At 45.9% G+C, this 14,175-nt stretch overlaps 2 protein-coding genes across 2 annotated transcripts in view; one reads left to right on the top strand and one right to left on the bottom strand.

The window, feature by feature from the left end:
• Positions 1-13,455, top strand: part of LOC144892401 (uncharacterized) — a 269,427-nt gene extending 255,972 nt beyond the window's left edge. The window contains exon 2 of the mRNA XM_078778930.1: positions 12,443-13,455. Coding sequence (XP_078635056.1) covers positions 12,443-12,445 — 3 coding nt within the window. The 3' untranslated portion in view covers positions 12,446-13,455. The remainder of the gene's footprint in view (positions 1-12,442) is intronic.
• Positions 13,456-13,632: 177 nt separating this feature from the next.
• LOC144892068 (RAB6-interacting golgin-like) lies at positions 13,633-14,148 on the bottom strand. The gene is made up of 3 exons (XM_078777233.1): positions 14,119-14,148; positions 13,928-14,029; positions 13,633-13,843 (listed from the first exon to the last, which is right to left on the bottom strand). The coding sequence occupies exons 1-3, from the start codon at positions 14,121-14,123 to the stop codon at positions 13,651-13,653; spliced, it is 300 nt and encodes a 99-aa protein (XP_078633359.1). The 5' UTR covers positions 14,124-14,148; the 3' UTR covers positions 13,633-13,650.
• Positions 14,149-14,175: the final 27 nt, after the last annotated feature.

The raw sequence follows: 14,175 nt of genomic DNA, 5'->3' as shown, positions 1-14,175 counted from the left end.
CACTCACCCTTACTCTCGACAGCGCACTCTTTTCTCATGCACCTGTCCGTTACACACCTTTCTCGCACACACTCTTCCGCACATTGTCCCGTTACACCCTCTGTAACACTCACCACAGGCATGCATTCTCCCTTACTCTTGACAGCATGCGCTTTCCCCATACACCCGTCCGTTACACACCTTTCTCGCGCATCCTCTCGCGCACACTTTTTCGTTACTTCCTCCGTAACACTCACCACACCGCGCTTCCATGTACCCCCTCGCACACGCGCCACGACCGACTCACTCTTGACGGCACACTCACTCCTCGGCGTGCACTTTTTCCTCACACACCCCATGGTCGGACATTCTCGCACACCTCTTTCTTCGCACACCAGACCTGTCGCACACTTCACCAACGGCCTTTCATGAACACCCGGATCCAAAGCAACCCCCAAGCCGACTGAAGCTTTCCTCACATCATATACATTGCCACTCACCTCCGTACTTCGTCGTCGCACCTCCTCTGCCACCTGCAAACTTTTTATTTGGTTAGTGAGCACCTCATCATGATTTGAACACAGACCTTGTACATATTCCATGACTTCCTCCTTTATCTCCCTCTTAGTTTCCCTCCGTCTCCTCTTAATTTCACTCACCCCCTCTTCCACCTCCTCTAATTTTTCCTTTACCTCCTTCATCTCCCGGTGCGCCCCCTCTATCTCTTCCTCTAACGCCACCTTAACCGTTTCGATGTGCGTCCTCACCTCTCGGTCCTTCGTCTCCATCACTTCTGTCACTTCCTCCAACTTCTTCGTCAACCCCTCATGTACCATCTGACATTCCTTTTGTGTTGCTATTAATTCGTTTTTAATGTCCTTTTGTGTCGCTTTCAAACCCCCGATGATTGCAGTGTTCTTTTCCACTTGGTCCGCTAGTTCCCTTTGTCCGACTGTCAGCTGTTCTACTCCCTTCGTCAGATCTTCTATTCCCCCTTGTAACTTAGCCGTATTATTTCTCACCTCTTTCTCCATACGCTTCTCACCTCGCTTTACCTCCTCGCGTAGCCCCGAAACCTCCTCACTTACCCCTCGTCGTATTTCCTCCATCTCTTTTGTAGATGCCACCCTCATCTGTCCCAATTCATCCCTCTGAGCATCCAGTTTGGTTTCTACCCCGATTTTTACCTCCTCTATCTGCTCTCCCATTTGTTTAATTTCTCGGGCGGATTGCTCCCCTATCTCCCGCAATTTGTCCTCCATCCTATTTTCTAACCCCATTAACCCATTTTTCACCCCCTCTATCTGATTCTCCTGGGCAGCCATTCTATTTTCCACCCCCGTTAACCCATGTTTCACCCCTTCTATCCCATTGTCTAACCCCTCAAATTTCTTGTCTAATCCCTCAAATTTCTTTTCTAATCCCTCACCGGTACCCCTCGCTTCGTCCCTCATTACCCCCATTTGCTCACTCTGAGCCTCCATCCGGTTCCCCATTACCCCTAATTGGTTTCCCATTACCCCCAATTGCTCACTCTGAGCCCTCATTTCCTCCCTCATTTTCTCGCTATTCTGGGCCATAAGGGCCTTCATTTGTATGAAAAAAAGGTCCAAATCTACCAGCGACGCTACTACGGTCGCGGGCGTGGACGCCGTGGCCATGTGTGAGGCGCCATTTTGTGCGTCTGATACCCCCTCAACCGCCTCCTCATTGCTCTCCTCCTCCCTTTCTTTCCCTAAGTCCTGGGTTACCCCTAACCCGTCTATTTCCCCCACCGACATCCGATCGCCTTGATTGTCCATGGCGCGATCTCAAAATTCGGGTTTTATAAAACAAAATAAATTTCGGCAGCTTGTAATTTTGAGCGCGTTAAGCGCGCTTCGGGTCCGATCTCCCTCCTCGACACCAATTGTTACTCTAATAGTACAATTGGTGTTCCAAAATTTGGGCCTAACAAATTTAGTCCCAGGTCCGAATCCAACTCCTGACAACCAATTGTTACAGACGCGGTTTTAGATGTTATATTGACCGAGCGGTGGTGTATTTAACCGCGTCCGAACAGTTACTCCCCGATTAGAGCCCGATTCCACCCGACGTTGACCAGATCGCCCCACAGATATTCAATCGGGAAACCTCTAAAGCGACCGAAAGAGAATGAAAAAGAAGAAGAAGAAGAGTACGGAGGAAGAACAGATTTATTATACACACACAAGCAATGGATGGAAGAAGCAGTAACACAGCGAATCGTTAACTTACACTATTCATTTTTACTTAACCCCAAGACAACGAGCAGGACAGGACGTTCACACTTACACAGGGGATATTGCAGGCAGGTAGGGCTTGAGGTGGATTGCTGGAGAGGGAGGCAAAGTCGGAGGCAGCAGCTCTCAATTCCTCGCGGTTTTGGCGGGAAAACCCTCCGTCGCGTATCCGCTGCGGTAGACGTCACGCGCTGGTTCGGCACACCTGCTCCTCTTCTTGTGGTGGAGCCGTCTCCCTCCTTTCAGCGCGTCTCTCCAAAGCTGGTTTCCTCTCCGAGTACCTCTCCTCTTTTGCTTGGAGCGTTTCGCATCTCACCGCTCTTCTTGGTGCCGCCTCTTCGCTCCTCCCAGGTCATCTCCCAAGTCATCTCATAAAGCAGTCCCTTACAGTCGCTTTTATCACCTCGGGCGGAATTAAGCCGCCGGCTCCGAGGGCACGCCGACCGGGTCGCTCACCGCGGTGCTGATTGGCTGTTAGGGCTGGCTCACTCCTCCCCTCTTATGACGAGGTGGAGACACGCCTTTCTTCTCCGAGATTAGCACATGGGCAATGGCGGCCTGCGGGATTGAAAACAACTCCCACCCTTTTGAAAGGAACTTTGGAGAGCGGAGATGTTTGGGGAAATTTGAAGGGCCTACGCTTATTTTGTTTGATACAATGCAAAGTCAATCTAGTGGGAAACACATATTTAGCCTACATGGAATAAGGAAATACACTATTTAAAAGATATATCGTGACCTGCGTGTAAGTTTCATGGAATTAACTAGGAGGACGGCTGCGACCATTATTTACATTAACAGGGTGTTACCATGCTTTTGTAACGTTCACATTGTAACGTTTCCACATTCGTTACAATATATATATATATATATTGTTGCAGTTTTGAGAATAAAGGCAAGCCCCCCTCTTAGTTAGTTGCACCACAACATGTAGCCTCGCTTAGTTCAGTTATTTCTTATTAAATGTAAGCATAGTCTCCTTTCCTGTGTTAGTATGCGTTGAAGCAGATAGGTAAGGGTAGGTAGGCTTCATTGTTCATTGGGCTGGAATGCCAGGTGCTCATTGGGCTGGAATGCCATGTGCTACGCCCAGAACAAGTCTGGGAGGCCCGAGGGAGGAGCTACAGGGGAGTGACCGGTAAGCGGCAAGCAGCCAATGGAAGCTCAAGGGGAGTGGCTAACAACGGCAGGCAGGGGAGGGGCTTGGAACATTCTAATGGAACTCTGGGAGGGGCTATAAAACCCTGCCCCGGGCACCCCAAACGGTAGGTGTGGTTGGAACGCTCTCTGTGATCGAGTCTCTCCTCCGTGGCCAAGCTCCCAGCGCGCTGTCTGTCTCTGAGCTCTCTGTCCCGGGATGCTGAAGTGACTGTGTCTGTGATTGAAAGCACGAACTTTCTCCCTGTAGTCTGCGTTCTGCCCCTGGTATAAGCGCTTGCGATGACGATCTCTCCCGGGGCCACAGACGCCAACGATCTCCTTGCCTGAGCTCCCTGCACGTTCCGCGAACATCCCAGGGACACGCCCAACGAGCTGACCGGGGCGAACGGCACCGATGGCCGCGCTTGAGCGCGTCCTTCTTCTTCCTTCCTTTCCCTGCATGAGTGAAAGGGCCCTTGTCCGGGGATTAAGTTAAGGACGATAAGTTTCTGCCCTGTGTCTTTTTGCTTTGGCCATTGTAAATTGTACATTATAATAAACCTGTGTTCTTTTGCATCCATTTGGCCATTCACGTCATTTCCCACTATTGGCTTCGTAGTGTACGAAATAAAACCGCTCAATCGTGTTCAATAAGAATTAACGGCACGAGTCACGTGAAACGCAAACCGCTCGGGCGTATCAGACTGGCGTGACTCGTGCGAGGTCCAGTCCCCGTTCTCGTGGCGGCGTGTGTATAGAAGGTACTTGGGGATTCGACCAGATACCCTTCCGCACGCTCGCTACGGGGGTGACGGCTGGAATTGCTCCGCAATCCGCCCCACGAGTGTAAAGTGGGTAGCGGCCTCGTGGACTCGAAGGCCCGAGGGGGAAAAGGGTTTAACCCCCCTCTGTACGTCGACGGGCTCGAGATCCGCAACTACATATACTATATATATATATATATATATATATATATATATATATATATATATATATATATATATATATATATATATATATATATATATATATGTATATATATATGTATATATATATATATACAGACACACACACTAAATGTATACAAAACATTTGGGACACCTTCCTAATATTGAGTTGCACCCCCTTTTGCCCTCAGAACAGCCTCAATTCGTCGGGGCATGGACTCTGCAAGGTGTCCAAAGCGTTCCACAGAGATGTTGGCCCATGTTGACACCAATGCTTCCCATAGTTGTGTCAAGTTGGCTGGTAGTGGATCTCTACTCCAAATAGCTTGTTCCATCTCATCCAACAGATCTCAATTGAATTGAGATCTGGTAACTTGGGCAGGCCTCTGCAGTAAACTGAATTCACCGTCATGTTCGTGGAACCCATTCCTGGACAATCCCAACCTTGTAGCATGGGGCATTATCCTGCTGTAGAAACCCATTTGCATATGGATACACTGCTGCGATAAAGGGATCCACTTGATTAGCAATGATGTTCAGATATCCTGTGGCATTCAAACATTGCTCCACTTTTATCAAGGGGCTCAATGTGTGGCATGAAAACACAACCCACACCACCACCGCCAGCCTGCAATGTTGACACAAGCCATGATGGATGCATGTACTCATGTGGTTTTCTCCATACCCCAGTCGTGCCATCAGTGTGAAACAGCAGGAACCAGGATTCATCAGACCAGGCAATGTTTTTCAATCCTCCAGTGTCCAGTGTTTTCGTTCCTTCGCCCACTGCAACTGCAGGTTCTTGTTTATTGCTGAAAGAAGTGGAACTCTGTACGGTCATCGGCTGCCACCCATTCCTGCCAAGGTACGATGAGTTGTGCATTCTTTTATGGGTCTTTCGGCACCATTGTTGTAGTGGACTGTCAGTTGACTAAATGTAGCCCGTCTGTTGCTCTGCACAATTCGTGTCGGCCTCCTTTTGCCTCTTTCATCAACGAGCCATTTTCAACCATTTGCTGGATGTCCTTTGGGTGGTGGACCATTCTTGATACACACAGGAAACTGTTGAGCATGAAAAACCCTGTAGCGTTGCAGTTCTTGAAATGGTCAAACTGGTGCGCATGGCACCTACTGCCATACCTGTTCAAAGGCACTCAGAACATGTTTTAGTCAATGCATACCTATCCTGCATTCACAATCGACATTGCTGGAAAACCTGGGTAACGATGGCTTTGTCTGACAAGTGGACCGCAACACACAAGACATGTGTTATAGTCCGGCAGCTAAGCTAAATATAGCATAACAATTGTGCATTTTGTGAGGAAAGCACCAAATTTGGCACACTAGTAGACTATCATATTATGAAAAGATCTGGATATTGGGCCATCTCAGATTCAGAGATTTGATTTTTGCAAGATTTGCAGATTTTGCAGATTTGCAAGCTGAGATTGCAACGCCAGGGACGGCCGACTCCTTCCTGCGAGCTGCCCACGTCACCCGCACAAGAAGAGCTCATCAAATCACTGCAGCGGCACTGCACATCCTGCAACACCGTGCGTATGAACGCCACTGTATGACATATGCTGATGATGCAGAAGACTTGCCTGAGTTCGAAGACTGGTGTCACCAGAGAGGAGAAGACATTCCCAACTTTCAGAAATGGGCAACTATGCTGGAACTAGAGATGTTGGTACTGGTCGACGTGCGTTCTCTGCGGCAGGCTTCATTCACGATGTACCTTGATGCCCTGACGGAACTGGTCCCATGGTTCCATGCCTTAGACCACACACACTATGCCAGGTGGGTCCCTGTTCACCTGAGGGACATGGTTGCACTCCCAATGAAGCACCCAGATCTAGCCAGAGAATTCAGGGCTGGCAACTTCACTGTACAGAAGACGAAGAAGGTGTTCTCTTCGATCCCAATCGAATCGAAATCTTGCAAAAATCAAATCTCTGAATCTGAGATGGCCCAATATCCAGATCTTTTCATAATATGATAGTCTACTAGTGTGCCAAATTTGGTGCTTTCCTCACAAAATGCACAATTGTTATGCTAAGTTGCCCCACTATTAGGAAATATTTGAAATACAGATGGGATTGGCAAAAAAAAAAACTTTTACACCAATACAACACGCACTGATGGATCGCCTTGCGTGCGAAATACCAGGATGACAGTTTCTATCTAGGTCGACATTAAAACCTCAGGCTAGACAGACCAGAGGAGACTCAACTTTGGTGTATAAGTTCCAGCCTTTCATGTTTGTCGACTTAGAATCATAAACTCTGCCTTTAGCATTGCCTAGCAACCCATTATGAAGTAAACTAAAGCTTTATTTTATAACTTTTGACCTTGAAATGTATAAAGCTTATCTTCATTGTCTGCATGTAGGATACAGCCCAGTATCTGATTGCAGTTTGGAAGAATGCCGCGCAAATAGGTATACATAAAACTCCTCCACTAAATGAAACACCTTCAATGAAGTTTTCTCATGTTGATGGTTTTTTGCAAATTGGAGAGTTCATCAGCATCACAAACTGTTATTGCCTTTTTGGAGGTATCCAGTTATGTTTGTCCCTTAACTGTCCCAGAAAACAGTAACCATAAGCATTTCCTGTTCATACCTTCTTCTTGAATTTCCAGGGAGATGGAGTATGTGCGTGCTCCCATTGCATGGTCTGATTTTTTTTTAGCTCACCTGGAACGAAGTTCAGGGGAGCTCATGCGATGGCGCGTCGTCCGTCCGCCCGTCCGTAAACAATTGAAACTTCTTCTCCGAAACCGCTGAAGGAATTGTGACCAAATTTGGCACAAATGATATTTGTTGTGTTGTGACTAAAGTTTTTTCACGGCATTAAAAAAACATCGAGGTCTAAGGTGGTCTACCGGGGTCAAAGTGGGTCCAGATTTGACCCCCCCAAAATAGGAATTTGCTTTTTCCTCTGAAACTACACACACGATTTCGATGAAACTTCACCACAACCTTCACCACCCGTGATGTACTGAAGTTTGTTCATGGCATTAAGAAAATCGAAGTCTCGGGGGGCCTTCGATCGGAGATCCCGATTTTTATAATGCCTTGAACAAACATTGGTATATATATATATATATATATATATATATATATATATATATATATATATATATATATATATATATATATATATATATATATATATATATATAAACTTTCAACAGGTGAACTTTCAACAGGTGTTGAAAGTTGTGATCAAGTTTCATCAAAATGGTGTGTGTAGTTTGAGAGAAGAAAGCAAGTACCTATTTTCGGGGGGATTGTCGTCAAGTTTCATCAAAATAGTTTGTGTACATTCATAGGAAAAAGCAAATTCCCACTTTGGGGTGTCAAACCTGGATCATTTTTGACTCCCAGTGGGCGGTAGACCCCTTAGACCCCAAAACCTTAAATGCCGTGAACAAGCTTGAGTTTACACATACCAAATATCATTTGTGCCAAGTTTGGTCACAATCGCATCAACGGTTTCAGAGAAGAGGTTGCAAGTGTTTATGGACTGACGGACTGACAGAAGACGCGCCATCGCATAAGCTCCTCGGAACTACGTTCCAGACTTCCAAGTGAGCGAAAAATTGAAAACATCCTTGCGTGTTTTGGGCAATTGTGAGTAGCTCATTCTGAGGACTTTGTGTTGAACATTTGAAAGGCGCCTTGTAGTGTCTTGTCTCTGCTGAGTTTGATTCTGAGGACCCACACAGGGCCCAGTTCAAAGACCACTCAAAGACCACTCAAAGCCCAAGTCCAGTTCAGCCCACCTAACCGACGAAAACCCATGTGTGCCTCAGCTGGGCTTGTGCCTTGGGGTATACTTTCTACTAATACAACGACTACAACTACGACAACACGCCATTTTGTTGCTCCTCGAGCTGTGTTACTTCTCGACATTTCCTCCTCATCCTCCTCCGTTTTCGTTTGTATTTTTGTTTTGTTTTGGTTATCTGAACCGAGTTGGTTCATTTTCTTGTTTTACTTTGACTTTCCGTTTGATTTAATTAGTCCTTTTGTGTTCAGGCCTAGCCATGGCGTGCGGCCGCACCCGTGTGGGACTAGTTACGCCTAATTGTGGCGATATCGTTAAAGTACTTAGCGATCCTTTTGTTCTTTGGTTTAATCATCATTTAGTGTGCTGAATTCGCACACTGTGGTGAGCGGGTGTGTGAATGAGCGTTATTTGATTAATAACGTGTTTTTGTTACCTTGGTTCTGAGAGGACAATTAATTATTTTTGAACCATGCCAATGAATACTGAATGGGCTGATGTCGCTGCGACCACTTCTGGCGCAGGATTGGGGGGAAAAGCACACCCGTTTCAGTCTTTGACAAGGAAACATGGTGTGAGATGCGAGTTGGGGCAAACTACCCAAATGGAAGCGTATGTGAGCGCAATGTCCGTTGTGGTTGTTTCATCAGTAATAGTTGCAGCCTCTTCAATGTATGGAAGAGCTGTGTTCTTCCTTAAATCCGACGCTGCAGCGAATACGGTGATAGAGAAATGCATTGTTGTAGGAGGGTTGTTTGTCCAAGTAGAACCACTTTCGAGCCTTGGAACACCAATCATACTCTCCAACATGCCTCCCTTTATTGCTGATCATGTGGCTGTGCCATTCTTGGAGTGATTGGGGGTGCTAAGATCACACATTAGGCTTGTGCTGCTCGGATGTCGTGAACCTGCATTACGTCATATCTTGTCGTTTAAGAGACAAGTTTCCATTGAACTGTATAATGACTCGGAATTGGAAGGATCCTTTGTTATTCCGTTTGAAGGCAAGAATTATAGGGTCTTTTAAATGACTAATGAGCATTGTTGTCATATTTGCAAGGCAAAGGATCACTTGAGAGCAGACTGTCCCACTGTCTCAAAGAAAGTGTCTGCTCCTCAGAGCATTCAACAGAAAAAGGGAAATGAGAATATCACTCCAGGTATCAGTAAAGAAGTACCTGCTCCTCCATGTCCAGAAGAGTCAAAGGAAGAGGAACGTAGTACTTCAGAGGTTTCTGTGCCGTGTCCTGGTGGCCCTAGCGGACGGACAGACATTTAGCCTCAGACAGACATCAGACATCATCAGGTGGCCTCAGACATAGACGAATGGTAAAGTTAGGGAAAGAGAAAAGAGCACAGAAGAGAAAATCAGAGCCAGAAGATGAGGGGAATGGTGATCATGTTGATACTTCTGGAGATGCAACTTTTTTTCCTTCTGTTTTTTTTGTATACAGAATCGAGTCTCGTGTAAGAGCTAACACATTGGACATGAAAACATGCACGGACACACAAAACATGCAATGAAGTGAGAGGGAGACAAGAGGGGGAGAGAGGGAAGCACATAAGCACAACAACAGAAGAGAACAGGGACGTTGGTAGATCTGTGGAAGGGGGAAGGCTGGGGGAGGAGGGTGGGGTACTCGGTGGGGTACTCGGTGGGGTACTCGGCTGGGGGAGGAGGGTGGGGTACATAACGCAAATGAACACTACTAGGAACCCCAGGAAAGAAGTTGGGGATTTAAAGAGGCGGATCTGGGGTGTATTAACGGGGGTAGAAAAGATCAAGGTTTTGGATGGGGGAAGATAAGAGATGGTTGTGAACAGCTGTTTTAAAGACCTGGAGGGATGAGTGGGATTGAAGAGAGTGAGGGAGATTGTTCCAGAGGTGGAATAAAAGGGGAATGAAAGAGTGAAGGTGAGAAGAGAGCCTTGATTTCGGCAGTTTAACCATAAGAGGGTTGCAGGCAGATCTTGTGCGGCCTGTAGGAATATTTAGGGGACAGAGCACAAATAGAGCTGGGGGAGCAAGGCCGGAGAGGAGTCGGTAGAAGACAGAAAGACCACGTACCTGCCTGCTGTGAGAGAGATAAAGGCCCTCGGAACTGATGAGGACTGATAACTGATAAGGACATGGCAAAACGATCAACAAAGTCGGGTGCTCGGAAAAATGCTTGATATAGTTACAGAACCTGAACAAATGGAAGAAGAAATAAGTACTCATCCTCAAGTACCAGATCATGAATGTGATCGGCTGCCAAGTGCAGCTAATGATCTGCAAAAGAACGTACAGAGAAGCAGAATATCTATAACTGAAGCCAGTGGGGTAATGACGACCCACCCGGTGACATCTCCTAACTTGGCAGAGTTAAAGGAGACTGAGAGGTCTGTTGTGAAGATGGAACATCCCGCTGCACAAACAGCGGCAAAGAAGCTTTGCAATACGCAAATTGAAGCTACATCCACAGTGGAAGTTCCTCAAATAAAAAACACCACCGAATGCTCAAACGAAACTGTGGAGTCCATTTCTGCTGAAGAAAGGACTACAATGACTACTACAACTACTACTACTATGACTACCCACTACTACAATGACTACTACAACTACTACTACTATGACTACCCACTACTACAATGACTACTACAATTACTACTACTATGACTACAACTACTACTACTACTACTACGACTACTCCTACTACTACTACAATGGTTGGCAGGATGGCTGAGAAGTACGCACACTGCCCTTTAAGCGGTCTAAGTTGGGTATGATTCCCGACCCAGCTATAAGGTGCCAACCTGGTGTTTCCCAGGCAGGTGATTCATCGATGTGTGTGTGTGTCGTCCCTCGAAAGGATGTTAAACTAGGTATGACGTCTACCGGTATTAGTTGGTGGATGTTAAAGACCCCACGGTGTCCTTCACGAAGAGTAGGCGAGCTGTCGCCAGTGTTACGTGCCCCTCCCCAAACCCCGGTCACGGTGTACCTCCGAGCCCCGAGAGGTAGTCTAGTAGGAAGACTAGGTCCCCCTGCACCGCCCGGAGATATACTTCTAATCAGTGTTTCTAGATTGGAAAAAATGTGTAGAAAATGACTAGCTATGGCCCCAAGCTGAAAAAATGTCCCACATACCATTTTTATGCAAATTACTGCTGCCATTATCAAAAAAACGATTTTTGACATATCTCAGCCAATATTGCAGATAATTGAAAAATGAAGGTGTCTAGACCCATGTTTTGAAGGGCATAGATCATGATAGAACTATTCATAACATGATTACATGTGTCTATGGTATACTAGTATGCATATTAATGCTGTAATTACAAAATAATCAGTTTTACAAATGATAAGGATACGTTAATACTGCAGATAACTTAACATGGTACATAAGGGGTCTAAACCCAGGTATTTTCAAGGTTAAATGTCAACAAGATGCTCCTGAGTCTTGCATAGGGGCGGGACATTGGCAGTAACATTGGTACCACTCAACTTTTCTTCCCACCATTGACTTTGTATTGCGAGAGATTTTCACTTGCTTATTTAAAGGTTTCTCACCCAGCCCACGTAAAATCTACCAACTCCTGCTGTTAACTCCCAAACATATTTTTTTATGTTATCCAATCACAGTGCAGAAATGACAGACTAGAGATCCAAATTAGTGCTGCTATAGCTGCCATTTTACATTTCCATCCATGTAACATGCGCGCTCGCGCGCTCGTATCAATTGGTAATGTCGCGCGCTCGTATCAATTGGTAACGTTGATGTTATTGAATACCTCAGTTGAAAGTTCAGTCTTCCATTCCATCTGTGTGTTGTTCTTGGTATTCATCCTCCAATCTAGCCAGGTAAGATGCTAACTATAATGTTACTCACACTCTTGACTTCAGTTTCTGCATGAAATCATAAACAGGCAGAATAACAGCTGAGCCAGCTAGCACCATGTTAGCTAACGTTAAAGCTAGCCTCATCTATGTACAGTATGTTCCTAATGTCGGTGTAACTTAAACTTTTGTTAATGCCAAACATGAGACATATCTGTTGACTTCTGTATATGAATTGAACCAGAAAGAGGCACGACAGCTGAGCTAGCTACAGTAACTTAGCACAATGTTTCATTGGCCTAGATAGCTAACGTTAGTGTGGAAGAATTTAGATGTTTTAGCTATTAGCACTTTTGATGCCACTAAACATGGTTTAGTCAGCTAAAAAGTACCCTAGTGTAGAACATGACTCAGAACCTCTGTTACCTCACTGAAAACTCAGAGCCTCCTTTCACAGGCACTTTTAACATCATTCGTGATTTCTTATTTGTCATTTAACAGTGATGGTAGACATCGACAGCAAGCATGCCCAAAAGAAAACGGAGTGTAGAACCTGCAGCCCAAAGCTCTCCTCCTACATGCATCCTTCATGTACCATCCATGTCTGATCATGGGGATTTCACGCCCCTCCGTAAAATTAAAGGATCTGCTTCAGAAAAACTGCAACTGCTTCAAAAGATCCGGGATAGACGTCTCAACCAACCGCATGACTCCCCATGTCGTATGCAATCAGTATGTGATCAGATCCCGGCAACTCTTCCTGATGACCTAGAAAGAGTAGGATATCACAGCAAGTGTTATAAGCACTTTGTCCGCCACTTTCATCGTCTGGGAGATGATACAGAACCAGGGCCATCAACCTCATCATGGCATCACTCTCCTCGTAAACCAGGAGGTTCTGCTGAACCCATCTTCCCGCCAGAGTGTATATTTTGTGAGAAAGTTGAGACCAAAGATGCTCATCGCAATACTGAGAGGCCTACAACCTTCCCATCCTTTAAAAACAAAGAAAATGCATGGGAGCAAATCGAAACACGGGCTGAGAAAATGGGTCTCTATCGACTCCATCGAAAGGTGAAAAACAAAGACCTCTTTGCATGTGAGGCCAAACACCATCCGTCATGTTTTAAAGCTTTCCGCACAGCATTCTACAACTATGAGCGTGCGATTCACAGAGCCGAAGCACCAAAGGAGCAGGCTTGCATGTCAGCCGCCCATGAAAAGGCATTCAACTCAGTACTGGAACACATTCAAACCCAGGTCATCCAGCAGAATAAAGTTCTACAGCTTTCTTCCTTGCGCTTGCTCTATGTCGAGGAACTGAAACTGAATGGATATGAGAACTCAAATTATCGGTCAGAGAAACTACTGAAACGCCTACAGAATGACCCAATCAAGGAGCATATCCACTTCACGAAGGTTGATCATGACAAATGTGATGTCATTTCTTTCTGGCTTGTGCACAGCTCAAACATAACAGTTTCCAATGCTCTCGCACGAGCATTCACACTCGGAAGCACAAACAAGAACCAAAATGTTGCCCTCCAACTTCGCCAGGGTATTCTACAGGCTTTCAGAGAGTGTTTGACTTTGACGCATCAGTAAATAATAAAACAGTAAACATGTAAAATTGAAAACACTTCACCCTTTTACTCAAAAACAAAAAAGGAAATCAAGTAGGGTGACAGAACTTTAGGGATGTTCACAAATTAACGAGTCAGTCGTAAGGTATAGTAATGTGTCCAACGCTCATGACCATACCTGGCACTGTTGTACGCACACTCCGCTTGATCAATACGACTGCGTAGTATGCCGACGTCATTTGCCAGGGCAAAGTCCAGGTTCTGAAGTTCTCGCTGAAGTTTCTGAAGTTTTACCGACTCTGCTGCTGTGCGTCGAGTCCTGGTGCACACGTTCATGTGCAGAATGAAACGCTCCCATCCTCAACTGCACACACCCTCATTTCATCCTTCATCGTGCACTCACCTCACAGCGAGCTGCTGGACGAGCTCGGCCTGTTTCTGTTTGTTCTGCTCCTCCATAACCTTCTGTTGCTGCTTCAGCTGTTCCAGCCGAGATACCTCCTGCCTGCAGAGCATGCAAATGGGTTAATCTAACCGCAATGCAGCCATCACATGGAATCATACAACGTCTGTCAGATAAAATCATGTACGCACCTCATTCCGCCATCATCAGCTGTCGTGGGAGAACTGAACTTTGACAAAGACTTTCTG

This window comes from Myxine glutinosa, chromosome 5 (genome assembly GCF_964187855.1).
Source record: "Myxine glutinosa chromosome 5, kmMyxGlut1.1, whole genome shotgun sequence".
In the NCBI taxonomy this organism is placed as follows: Eukaryota; Metazoa; Chordata; class Myxini; order Myxiniformes; family Myxinidae; genus Myxine; species Myxine glutinosa.
The sequence above is the reverse complement of the archived record's forward strand: the minus strand, read 5'-3'. Positions and strand labels throughout refer to the sequence as shown.

Bases quoted from the DNA above. Each gene is read 5' to 3' on its own strand.
- LOC144892068 (XM_078777233.1), bottom strand. The intron at 13,844-13,927 runs GTGAGTGCACGA...CGTGTGCACCAG, and splicing joins GTCCAGCAGCTCGCTGTGAG to GACTCGACGCACAGCAGCAG.